This window comes from Ovis canadensis, chromosome 10 (genome assembly GCF_042477335.2).
Source record: "Ovis canadensis isolate MfBH-ARS-UI-01 breed Bighorn chromosome 10, ARS-UI_OviCan_v2, whole genome shotgun sequence".
NCBI classification, from domain to species: domain Eukaryota; kingdom Metazoa; phylum Chordata; class Mammalia; order Artiodactyla; family Bovidae; genus Ovis; species Ovis canadensis.
The window spans coordinates 46,079,954-46,092,590 of NC_091254.1; the positions used below are offsets into that span (position 1 = coordinate 46,079,954).

Below are 12,637 nucleotides of genomic sequence, written 5' to 3' on the forward strand. Positions count from 1 at the left end.
GGCAGTATCCTTGCTTAGGTTCCTCCCTGATAGTCAAGGACACACACACAGCCAAGTAAGAGACCCAAAGGGTGGCAGGAACTACATGTGGGGTCCACTCACTGGAAACACCATTTTGATAGTATAAGGAGGATCCTGCGTAAAACTCAGTGCTAAACATGACCCAATTAGTAAACGGAATTGCTGGAAACTGTAGCTCAGTTCAGTCCCGTCGTTCAGTCATGTCCAACTCTTTGTGATACCATGGACTACAGCACACCAGTCCTCCCTGTCCATCACCAATTCCCGGAATTTATTCAAACTCATGTCCAGCTGAGTTGGTGATGCCATCCAGCCATCTCATCCTCTGTCCCCTTCTCCTCCTGCCCCCAATCCCTCCCAGCATCAGAGTCTTTTCCAATGAGTCAACTCTTCGCATGAGGTGGCCAGAGTACTGGAGTTTCAGCTTCAGCATCAGTCCTTCCAATTTACACCCAGGACTGATCTCCTTTAGGATGGACTGGTTGGATCTCCTTGCAGTCCAAGGGACTCTCAAGAGTCTTCTCCAGCACCAGTTTGAAAGCATCAATTCTTCAGTGCTCAGCCTTCTTTATGGTTCAGATCTGATATCCATACATGACTACTGGAAAAACCATAGCCTTGACTAGATGGACCTTTGTTGGCAAAGTAATGTCTCTGCTTTTTAATATCCTGTCTATGTTGGTCATAACTTTTCTTCCAAGGAGTGTCATTTTATTTCTAACAAAGTGTGGCCCATTGGAGAAGGGAATGGCAAACCACTTCAGTGTTCCTGCCTTGAGAACCCCATGAACAGTATGAAAAGGCAAAAGGATAGGACACTGAAAGATGAACTCCCCATGTCAGTAAGTGCCTAGTATGCTACTGGAGATCAGTGGAGAAATAACTCCAGAGAGAATGAAGAGATGGAGCCAAAGCAAAAACAACACCCAGTTGTGGATGTGACTGGTGATGGAAGCAACGTCTGATGCTGTAAAGAGCAATATTGCATAGGAACCTGGAATGTTAGGTTCATGAATCAAGGCAAATTGGAAGTGATCAAACAAGAGATGGCAAGAGTAAACGTCGACATTTTAGGAATCAGCAAACTAAAGTGGACTGGAATGGGCGAATTTAACTCAGATGACCATTATATCTACTACTGTGGGCAAGAATCCCTTAGAAGAAATGGAGTAGCCATCATAGTCACCAGAAGGGTCCAAAATGCAGTACTTGGATGCAGTCCCAAAAATGACAGAATGATCTCTGTTCGTCTCCAAGGCAAACCATTCAATATCACGGTAACTCGGAAGAGTCTCAAACCTCCATAGAATCTTCAAGAAAGAAAATTAAATTGTGTCTTTATTATTGCTCGTTCAGTTGTGTCCAACTCTTTGTGACCCCATGGACTGTAGCCCCAGGCTCCTCTGTCCATGGGGATGCTCCAGGCAAGAATACTGGAGTGGGTTGCATTCCATTTTCCAAGGGATCTTCCTGACCCGGGGATCAAACCTGGGTCTCCTGCTTTGCAGGCAGATTCTTTATCATCTGAGCCACCAGGGAATCTTTACATATCACTGCCAAGTCATCTGCCCAATTAGCTGAACATATTTATGCAATAGTTTGCATAAAATAGCATAAAAGTTGACTACGAAAAATGCTCACCTGTTACCTGCAATTTTCTATTTTGATTATATTTGCTTTCTTCACCTGCAGGAAGAAGGGTCTCTGAGTCACTGGACATAGGGGCCTCTTGTAATTGACAAGGTTTAGGCTGGCCAGTTGGAGAAGGCAATGGCAACCCACTCCAGTTCTCTTGCCTGGAAAATCCCATGGACGGAGGAGTCTGGTAGGCTACAGTCCATGGGGTCGTGAAGAGTCAGACACGACTGAGCGACTTCACTTTCACTTTTCACTTTCATGCACTGGAGAAGGAAATGCAACCCACTCCAGTGTTCTTGCCTGGAGAATCCCAGGGACGGGGGAGCCTGGTAGGCTGCCTTCTATGGGTTGCACAGAGTCAGACTTGACTGAAGCGACTTAGCAGCAGCAGCAGACTGGCCGCTATGGAGAGAGTGCTCTGTCCTCACAGGGAGGGAGGCCAGATGCTGGAGTGACCTCAGACACGCATCCCAACATCACGAAACCCTCTGGCTCAAGCAGGAGCTGTAACTCTCCCTTCTTCCCTGCAGGACTACCAGCTGGATAGTGGCACCCTGCTGGCCTCCCCCTTGCTGAAGCGCTTCACCTGGGCAGAGAGCAAACCCAAGGCCTCACTGAAGTGAGTAAGGAAGCCGGGGGCAGGGGGCTTTGCTCACTTTCTAGAGGGGCAGGAGGGACGTTGCCTGGGAGGAGGGTTTCATGGCCATACTTGAGGGCTACCTGCCCTTCTAAACTACAGTGTCCAGGCGGTGCAGAAAGCTGTTTTCCCTGGAAGGACAGTAAAGAGGGCATGAAAGCAGATGTATGGACGCGGCTGGAGCAGAGGGAGGAAGGAGGGAGTGGGAGACCTGGAGAGAGTAATGTGGAAACATACATTACCATATTTAAAATAGAGAGCCAATGGGAATTTGCTATATGACTCAGGGAACTCACACCGGGGCTCTGTGACAACCCAGAGAGGTGGGATTGGGGAGGGAGGTGGGAGGGATGTTCAAGTGGGAGGGGACACGAGTAAACCTATGGCGATTCATGGTGATGTTCGATAGAAACCAACACAATCATTTAAAGCAATTATCCTTCCATTAAAAACAAATAAAATTTTAAAAAATCATAAAAAAAAAAAAAAAAACACAGAAAAAAGCAGACACCTGAGCACCATGCTCTGGAAAGGAAGAGTGGGATTTGAGAGAAGACAGAACATTCCAGCAAAGAACGCAGTCCAAGCACATGAAGTGCAGTCTTTCAGCTGAAAGGAGCCCGACGTCCTCAACTGTGAACAGCGTACAGTCCGGACCAGAGACCTGCCTGAGGGGACGGGGAGAGAACGCACACCCATTACCTGCCGGGGGCCTGCAACGAGGGGACAAGAAGGGCTCCGGAACAGTCGTCCAGTCCTAAGACACACCATGCTGAGCCCCCAACTCTTCCAAATGAAGGCTCGTTTCCTGTTGGAGCCCACTCTCCTGCCTCCACCCTGCAGCCAGTGACAACTCTGTCAGAACTACCAGGGCCCTCGCTGCACTCTGCCCGGGCCAGCTCCTCTCCGTGCTCCTCTCTGCCCAGGGACATTGCTGGACAGGGCAAGGGCCACCAGATTTGCCTTCCTTTCCTGGTTCAAACATCTGCCCTTGACCCTCCCTGCCATGCGGAACTGTTCTGCCCCTCTTTTATCTCAATCAGGGATCTGCAAACTTCCCCCACCCATCATCTTTTCATTTGCGCTTATTTAAACAGAGTTCCCAAAACACTTGGGAGAAGTTGGGCCTCCTTTGGTAAGCAAAGGACCTGAAAATAAGATTTAAAGTGAACAAAGTCTTCAGTTCCTCCACAACACAGGTGGAGTGCTCGCTTCTCTTTTCCTCAAACTCTCAAGCACCCCTGTTTTCCATACAGTTGAAGAGCTAGGAGAACAAGAGTACTTGGGGGTGGACCTGTTTAAAAAGGGAACCGTGCCTAGGGAAGTCACGTGACTTTTTACATCTTTCATGATCAATACTTTCGGTGGAGTTGAAATGCTGTTTTCATTCTGCATTTGTGTAGTTTGGTGCTGTGTTCAGAGTTAAGTGTTTTCAGAAAAGTATGTTCTGCTTGTGTTCTTTTACAGTCTAAATTCTGACTGCCGAGAAGTTTCTATTGTACGAAACTTCACTTAGATGGTTTTCCTACTGAATGCAGACCCATTCGTAAGGGACCAGTGATAACCGCTCAGCTCTGCCACTTATAAAAGCAGCTGATAGACGAACAATAAAATGCAGCTGTGTCCAGTGAACCATACTCACAAGAGCCAGTGGCCTTGGCCAGGGAACATGTGAAAATAAGCTTCACCTCATCAGACATCAGGGCAATGCAAATCACATGAGACACCTCTTCACCCCCTCCCCGCCGCCCCAACCAGGATGGTTTGAACCAGGGACATGGTTCTAGAACTCTGGTCCTCACTAACCAGAGTCAGTGTTGGTAAGAACGTGGAGGAATTAGAACTCTGGATGCTTGCTGGTGGGAATATGAAACACTGCAGCCACTTTGGAAAACAGTCTAGCAGTTTACAGAGGAAAACAGTCCTCAGAAGGTTAAATAGAGCTACTCTGTAAGCCAGCAATGCAACTCTGTAGGTATATATATACCCCACAGAAACGTATATGCAAATATTCATAGCAGCACTGTTCACAAGAACCAAAAGTAGAAACAACTCCAGCGTCTATCAGCTGGTGAACGGATAAATAAAATGCATATATCCTTACAAGAGAATATTTGTCGATCAAAAGTACGAGGTACTGATAGGCAGCTACAACATTGATGAACCTTGAATTAAGTGAGAGAAGCCAGCTGTATGAATTCATTTATATGAAATGCCCAGAGTACACTTTAAATAGGTATATTGTACAATATGCAAGCATGTCAATAAAACTATTGTTTTTTAAAAAAAACAAAAACCAAACCAAACAGGTGGCCAGCTCACAGGCTAGTTTGCAGACCCTGATGTAAACCAAAGGGTGTCCACAGACACCTCTGAGCAGTGGGGCCCCAGCTCATCAACCACAGAGGACTGGAGGGCTGGGAACGCTCCCTGACGGACACCTGGCGCACCTGTGTCCTCTCCGCGGGCACCCAGGGACCCCTCGCCCAGTCCCAGCGGAGTGAGTGAGGGGAAGTGGGGCCCACGTGTTCTTTTTTCCTACCTTGAAACACTTCTAGACCTTTGTGGAAAAAAAATGAAAGCCATCCATTGCCTCCTCCACTCCGAGACCAACATACAGAAAGAACATGGTTCAAAGGCCGGGTGCAACAATCTCGAGCAAAACGGCCAGTGGCGGGCGGGGTTCTCACTCCCACCGGCGCTGCTGAAACCATCAAACACGGAGGCCCAGACCGGCTCCCCGCCCCACGCGGACCCAACCCAGAAGCCAGTCTTTTCGCCCTGGCCAGCAACACACTGCCTGGCACCGAACCGAACCGAGCACTTCTCTCCTCCGGAGCACAAACTTGAGAGGGAGAAACTTACTAAGTTTCTGTAGCACGTCCTAGGCGTCGCTCCAGGCGGCTGCAACAACTTTGCACGAAGTCAGTGGCTCAGAATGGAAGAAATGGATCCTCTTGCAGTTCTGGAGGCCAGATGCCCCAGAACGAGGTGTTGGCAGGACTGCACCCCGACATGAGGCCCCCTCCCCGACAGGACATCCCGGCCAGCGACTCCTCCAGCCCTGCCGCCCCTGGCACTCCTCCTCTGTGGCCGTGGTCCCGCTCCTCCTGCAGGTGCTGCGATGCTCCCGCCCGGACACGTGGGATTGCATTCAGGACCCACCTGGGCGATGCAGGAGGCACCTCCTCTCAGGATCCTCTGTTTTAAACGCTGCTCTCCCCTTAGAAGATGTTGTTCCCAGGTTCAGCATCTTTCAGCCAATCCTAGGCACTAACGGACCCGCAGAGGGGAGCGCTGGACCCAAGCCTGGGAGCTGTTTTCCACCAGGAATTCTGGATTTAACTAATCCCACCCTCCATCCCTGGCACTGGACTGACCCCCAGCTGGTGGAGGAGAGGCCGTGGGCAGCTCCAGACACCCCAGCCTAGTTCGAGGTAGGACTCAGCAGACATTCACTCTGGATGGGTTTGAACAAGTGTTAGTCTGCCAGTCTACTGCAACTCTGCGATCCCATGGGCTGTAGCCCACTAGGCTCCTGTGTCCATGGGATTTTCCATGCAAGAATACCGGAGTGGGTTGCCATTTCCTTCTCCAGGGGGTCTTCATGCCTCAGGGATCGAACTCAGGCCTCCCACGTTGCAGATTCTTTACCGACCAGGAAAGCCGCTGGGCTTGAACAAACGGCCCACTAAAGAGTGGACTTCAGTGTTTCCAATAAATCCATTTTGTACAATTTTTTTCTTTCTTTTCTGTCTTTAGCTTGAGAGTAACCAGTAAGAGTAAGGAGTCAGGCCTTTCTGACCTCAGCAGACCCACGTTTTGCCACGCCAGCTGTGGGCACCTGGGAACAGGCCACCGCCGGTTCACCTATGACCACTCGGAGCTGGAGAGGAAGATTTCCTGCTGCTCGCCTCCCCCCGACTACAACTCTGTGGTCCTGTACTCCACCCCACCAGTCTAAAGCCCGATTCTGCACAGCCTTCTTTCTAGAACCACGTGTGTATTTATAACCCCCAGAAAACTAGCTTTTGCCAGTATTATGCGTATAGAAATCGACACCTTTTCCTTTCCACAGGAGCCGGCTGCTTTTTTTGTGTTTTTTTTAATAGTGCTTTTGTCTCTTTTGACTAACAAGAATGTAACCCCAGATAGAGGAATAGTGACAAAGAGCGCCACTGCCAACCCTCGCAGGACTCAGCGGGGAGAAGAAATCCTGACCCCGCCCTGGACTTGCCCCTCCCCCTGCCCCGGAGACCCCAAGGCCTCCGGGCTCCAGGTGGCTCAGGACACACACTGTCGCCTGTTACTGCAGCTCGGACTCTTTGGGCCAGCAAGGCCTGTGCTGTCAAAGGCGTGGTTCTGGGGTCTCTAGCAGGCTCTGTGTGTGTGGGGAGGGAGAAGAGATGGGGAGAGCACACAGGGCAGGGGCGGGGAGGGGGATTGGAGCTGCACCTTGTGGGGAGGGAGTGGGTAGAGGACAATGCCACCGGTCCACCTTGGAGAATCCATCCAGGGAGCAGACAGGACGGAGGGGTGATGGGAGGTTTAAAAAAAAAAAGCCAAACATAATTTTTGGAATTATCAAGCAGATTGTAAAACCTTAGGTGGGCTCACCCCAGTGAGTCTGGTCTGTCATGTCACCTGTTAGGCTTAAAGCCACGTTTTAACGTCCGCTTCTATTTTGAGTATTCATATGTAGTCCAGACACTTAACTCACTTCTTTGTTCTAACATGTTTCAATTAGTAATCAAAGGAAGCTGAGGAGAAGGGCAACAGTCTTGTGGAGGTTTTCTCTAGACCCAAACTAGGATAGATGGAGAAAAAGGGAAGGCGGAGTGAAAACCCCCTCTCTGCACCAGACTAACTGCCTGAGACCGAGGGGACTGGAGGACAGGAAGGCAGCCACGTGTCTTTATTCAGTGGGGACCCCAACTCTCTCACGCTCGTCTCCTGGACAGAAGAGCAGTAACCAATGTCTATGAAGCACTTTATGCTCCTTGAGGAAAAAGGTGGTGTGTGATTTACGCAAGATGTTTCTAGAACTGGGACTCAGGATATTAGTTAATGAGCCGTCAGTAAGAGAAAAGCCTCTTTTCATCTACTTTGGGCCCTGCCTCGGGTCTGAGTTGTGACCAAAATAGGGACAGGGTACAAAAGGGCACCCATTTCTTGGGGCCAAGAGGCCCTGGGTCCGCCACCATCTCTGCGTGATGCTGTGTGTTTAGGATGTGGGTGCACCTTCTGGGGCCAGTCAGGCCACAGGGAATCACTGCTCCTGGTGGAGAGGAGGATGCTTACCTTGATGCAGGTGATGTAACCCTAGAACCTGAGACAAAAGTGATAGGCCTGGACATCCTGCCCTGGCCCAGGGCGGGGAGCAGAGGCGGGCAGGTGGAGGCGGGGGCGGCCAGAGTCTCATTTTAAGGCTCTTGGTGTGAAGAGACGGGAGAGCTGGCTTGTCCCCAGCCAGAGAGCTGCTCCTGGGGTGGTGGTGGGAGGGGGCCTCTGCTGGAGGAGCCACCGGCCAGTCTCCACCAGGAGCCATGTCCAGACAGCACAGGACCAGGGACCAAGGCGGGGAGAGCCTTGCTCTTCCTCTTCTTTACCAGCACAAGAGCACCTGTGACCACTGGCAAGAGTAGCAATCAGGTAACCGGGAGGAGGTTAAACAGGCAAAATATAAGAAGCTTCAAACTGAGTCTCTGGTTTTTTCAAGTCAGTTAAGGATCCAGCAATTAGGGAAAACAAAAACCTTAGCTATACGTATATCTTGATTTCAGTAATCTGTTCTTTAAGAGGCCATAGTAATACCATTTTTCCAAAAGACAATCTGGCTTCCTCAGAGACTCAATGGAATCAGAGACTCTGTCTAGCAGTCCAGCTCCATCTGGGGTCTCAACATAGAACAAAAACGGGAAACCGGGAGGAAAGACGCTCTCCAGTGGGAAAGGGCTTGTCACAGGTAGGTGTGCTGAAGCAGCACAGAAAATTAAATCACTAATGAATCGATGGTATTATTAGACCCATTTGTCAATTTTGACAAAAAAGGTTGGCATGAACAATTAGGGGGCAAGGACCCCCTTTCCAGGACTTGTGAGATCACGTAACCCGAGTATGGTGGGTGGGAGGGGACTGGAACCACGCACAAGCTTGTCTCTAGTTATTCTCAGAACGACGCTCAGACCCGAGGAGCAAGTGTGTTCAAAATCCTGATAAGGTTACCTTCGGATGTCAAACGGGAAAAAAATACTTGTTGGCCTCTTTTAACTGATTAAAGAAGGAGCGCACCTTTGACTGACAGTGGTGGAAACTATATGTATATTTGTGTGTGTGTGTTGTGCAGAACTATTTAAGGAAACTGGAATTTTAAAGTTACTTTTATACAAACCAAGAATATATGCTGCAGATTATAAGTGAGACAGTTTTGTCCTACATCTCTAGTCACTATGAATGTATTTTGTATGTTATCTTCATATAATAAAATTAACTTACAAAAACATCCATATATTTCCCATTTTGTGTAAAAATGAATAAAGGGGTCTTGGTTTTCTTGGGGCTGTTGAGGGGGGACAAGCATGAAATGCTCGTGAAATACCAGTTGCTAAGCCAGCACAAGAAAGAGACAGCAAATGCTGCTCAAGACAGGCACAGATCATCCATTAGCCCACAGAGTGGCTGTATTAACAATCGAGACACGTGAACAGTATAACAAAAGAGAGAAAAATGGTACAGATGAAATTGTTTGCAAAACAGAGATAGAGACACAAACATAGGGAAGAAATGTAAGGACACCAAGCCGGGGGGGAGGGGTGGGGACGAACTGGGTGACTGGCATTGACATATACACACTACTGATACTACATGTAAGAGAACTAACGAGAACCTACTGTAAAGCACAGGGAACTCTGCTCAGCTCTCTGTGATGACCTAAATGGGAAGGAAATCCATAAAAGAGATACGTGTGTGCTGTGTGCTGAGTCGCTCGGTCGTGTCTCTTTGTTACCCCATGGACTGTATCCCACCAGGCTCCTCTGTCCATGGGATTCTCCAGGCAAGAATACTGGAGTGGGTTGCCATGCCCTATCCAGAGGAAAAAGAGATACATGTATATATATATATAGCTGATTCACTTTGTTGTACAGCTGAAACAGGACACTATAAAGCAACTATACTGCAATAAAATTTTTTTTAAAAAATCTAAGGTGAACACAATCACAAGTAAAATGTACAGACTAAGGGTGAGTGCTGGCTACAGATCAAAGTTCCCTCAATTAAAAATGAGGCAGGCTTTCCCAAACAGTAATATTACCATAATGAAGAATGTGTTTGTAAAAGACGCTTGCTCCTTGGAAGAAGTTATGACCAACCTAGACAACATGTTAAAAAGCAGAGACATTACTTTGCCAACAAAGGTCTGTCTAGTCAAAGCTGTGGTTTTTCCAGTGGTAATGTACAGATGTGAGAGTTGGACAATAAAGAAAGCTGAGTGCCAAAGAATTGATGCTTTTGAACTGTGGTGTTGGAAAAGACTCTTGAGAGTCCCTTGGACTGCAAGGTGATCCAACCAGTCCATCCTAAAGGAAATCAATCCTATTTATTGGAAGCAATGATGCTCAAGCTGAAACGTCAATACTTTGGCACCTGATGCGAAGAACTGACTCATTGGAAAAGACCCTGATCTGGGAAAGATTGAAGGTGGAAGGGGACGACAGAGGGAGTGATGGCTGGATGGCATCACCACTCAATGGACATGAGTCTGAGTAAACTCCAGGAGTTGGTGATGGTTAAGGAGGCCTACTATGTTGCAGTCCATGGGGTCGCAGAGTTGACATGACTGAGCAACTGAACTGAACTGAACCGTGTGTTTATTAGAGGTTGTGTGCAGGAAATCATACAAAATAATTAGGCAAAATCCAGAGACACAAGAATTTCCATAAGAAAAGGACACTAGCTAAGTACTCAACTTTGTTTTGTGGGTTACATCCTAGAAAGAGAAAAAAATTAGAGAATCACTAATAGACATAGAATAAACAATCACGACGTTGTCTTAGTGTTCACACCATCACCTTCCTAATAACACCAGGAGCAAACCAGATTGGAGAAACATTTTCCAGGAAAACAAGCCTACTTTCTTTGGGATAAAAGCAAGAAAGGGGGATAAATGACTAATCTCAATTAGCTGAAGAGGACAAGAAGCATTCTGAGAATCCGAAATCCTTTTAAAATATTACTGGTTTTCTTGAAACAGAAGTCACTCATTTAGGCAAACAATTTGAAGAATGCTCAAGGAATTGGTGTCATGTCATAGTTTAGAAGTTTTCTCATGACTTTTAGAAATTTACAGTACACTTGGGAATAGTTTTTTTTTTTTTTCTCTTTACTCCAGCAGAAGGATGGCCCAGTAAGGTTTACTGAACCCTTCAGTGTTAAGCATGTTATCAGACTTTTGGGTTCCAAAGGCCAGGAAATGTTTCAACAATCTCCTGGGTTCCAACACAGGAATGACTAGCCTTCTGTTTTTTGAACTCAAGACATCTAAGAGAAAACAAACCAAACCAAACCAATTAGATGCCACAAAGAAGGTTCTATTTCTTGATCCGGGTGGGGTAGCAGGCGCACTTATTTTGTGATCACTCACTTGAGCCATCCACTTACTTGCAAACCTGTGTTTGTGAAGTATTCGATAAAAGATATGCAAAAGGAAAAAAAAGATTGACTATCACAACTTTTCACAGAAGAAAAACCCATTTTAAAAAAAGTAAGGGCTTAGCCTCAGACTCTTAACACAGCAAGTGAATTTTCTGTGCCAGCAATTATTCCAAGTGCTGAAAAAAAATAAGGAAAACCATTTAATTTTCAGAACCCAACATGATAGGTACCACAGTTTTACCCTTCACATTAATGGGAAAACTGAAGGAATCATGAGAACTTCAAAATCCTCTGGTGACATTCTCCTACCTACCAGCATCTGCACCCACACACCGACTCAAAACACTCGCTGGTGCACTCTGACCCCAACCAAACTCAACCCAAGGGCACTGTGCCAGCACCTCACCACCCCCACCACCCCCACAGGTCATTTCTGTCTTGTATTGGTTTTGTCTGATCTGTGGATAGTGTTCCAGGGAACCCGGGGCACTGCCCTGGACCTTTGGTCTTCTAAGCCCATACGAATTATCTTTGTAATCTCAACCAACCTCAAGACTTGCAATGACATCTATGGGATAATGACATGCAAATTACAGGTATCAACCAGATCTCCCCCCCGACTCTCATGTGAATGCTAAATTGCTGACGTGTGCTCTTGACATTGTGGCCAATCCAAAAGTTAGCCTCAACACTCTCCCAATCCCATGTGAACCTCAGTGTTCCTGCCACTCCCACCCAGTTCCTCTCCCCTGGGACCAGGGCTGGCTCTGCCAGTTCTCCTGTACGCACCACCATGTGGCAGAAGTGACACTGCATGACTCTGAGGCTAACCTGGTGTTAATCTGCTCAACTTGGCAACCTGATCCACATCCTTTATGTTAATCACTTTTGTGTTATTTAATCGCATAATCACTATTACCTCTGAACTACTATATGGAAGTTTCCCTGGTGGCTGCCATGCAGGAGACCAGGGTTCGATCCCTGGGTCAGGAAGATCCCCTGGAGAAGGAAATGGCAACCCACTCCAGTATTCTTACCTGGAGAATTGGGTGGACAGAGCAGCCTGGCGGGCTAGTCCACGGGGTCACAAAGAATCGGACATAACTGAGCAACAAGAGCACAAATACTTGTTGTGGTCAGGATTCTAATAGTTCCTAGAGCAATGCCTGGCATTAACTCCTTACTGACTGGGGGCTTTTTGCAGAAACTAACAGCTGTGGCAGACAATTTTTATTCTGACCGGGCCCAAAATTCATTCTGTTATTTCATTAACACTTTGCAGGTTATTGCATTCAATATAGGAACACCCGACACACCTGTGAAGTCTTCTAATTTTCATGAAACACTGTCTTCAAACTACTCTTCAGTAGAGGCAAAGGAGAATGCATCCCCCAGCACCGGTGAGTCTCATATCCACTTTCTGTATCAGAATCAATCACTAAGGTTTTCTGTCTTTTTACTGCTCTAAAGTTCACATCATCTGAATCAGAACTATATTCTGAAGACACTAGTATATATATCGCTCGGCCTATCAGAGAAAGTTCACCAAAAACCTTTTCACTTAAAATTTCTTGATGCACCATTTTTAAGAAGTTTCTGTTTATGATATACACAAGATTGGAACAAAAACCTAATGGAGCAACACGTGAATGATAATAATCCTAAGCTGTACAACGAATCCTGGATCGA

At 47.2% G+C, this 12,637-nt stretch overlaps 1 protein-coding gene across 1 annotated transcript in view; it reads left to right on the plus strand.

Annotated features, from left to right (window-relative positions):
* FLT1 (fms related receptor tyrosine kinase 1) overlaps positions 1-8,798 on the plus strand; it is a 207,910-nt gene extending 199,112 nt beyond the window's left edge. Inside the window, exons 29-30 of the mRNA XM_069601656.1 lie at positions 2,190-2,278; positions 6,059-8,798. Of these exons, the coding sequence (XP_069457757.1) occupies positions 2,190-2,278; positions 6,059-6,260 (291 nt within the window). The 3' untranslated portion in view covers positions 6,261-8,798. The remainder of the gene's footprint in view (positions 1-2,189; positions 2,279-6,058) is intronic.
* The last annotated feature ends 3,839 nt before the right edge of the window (positions 8,799-12,637 follow it).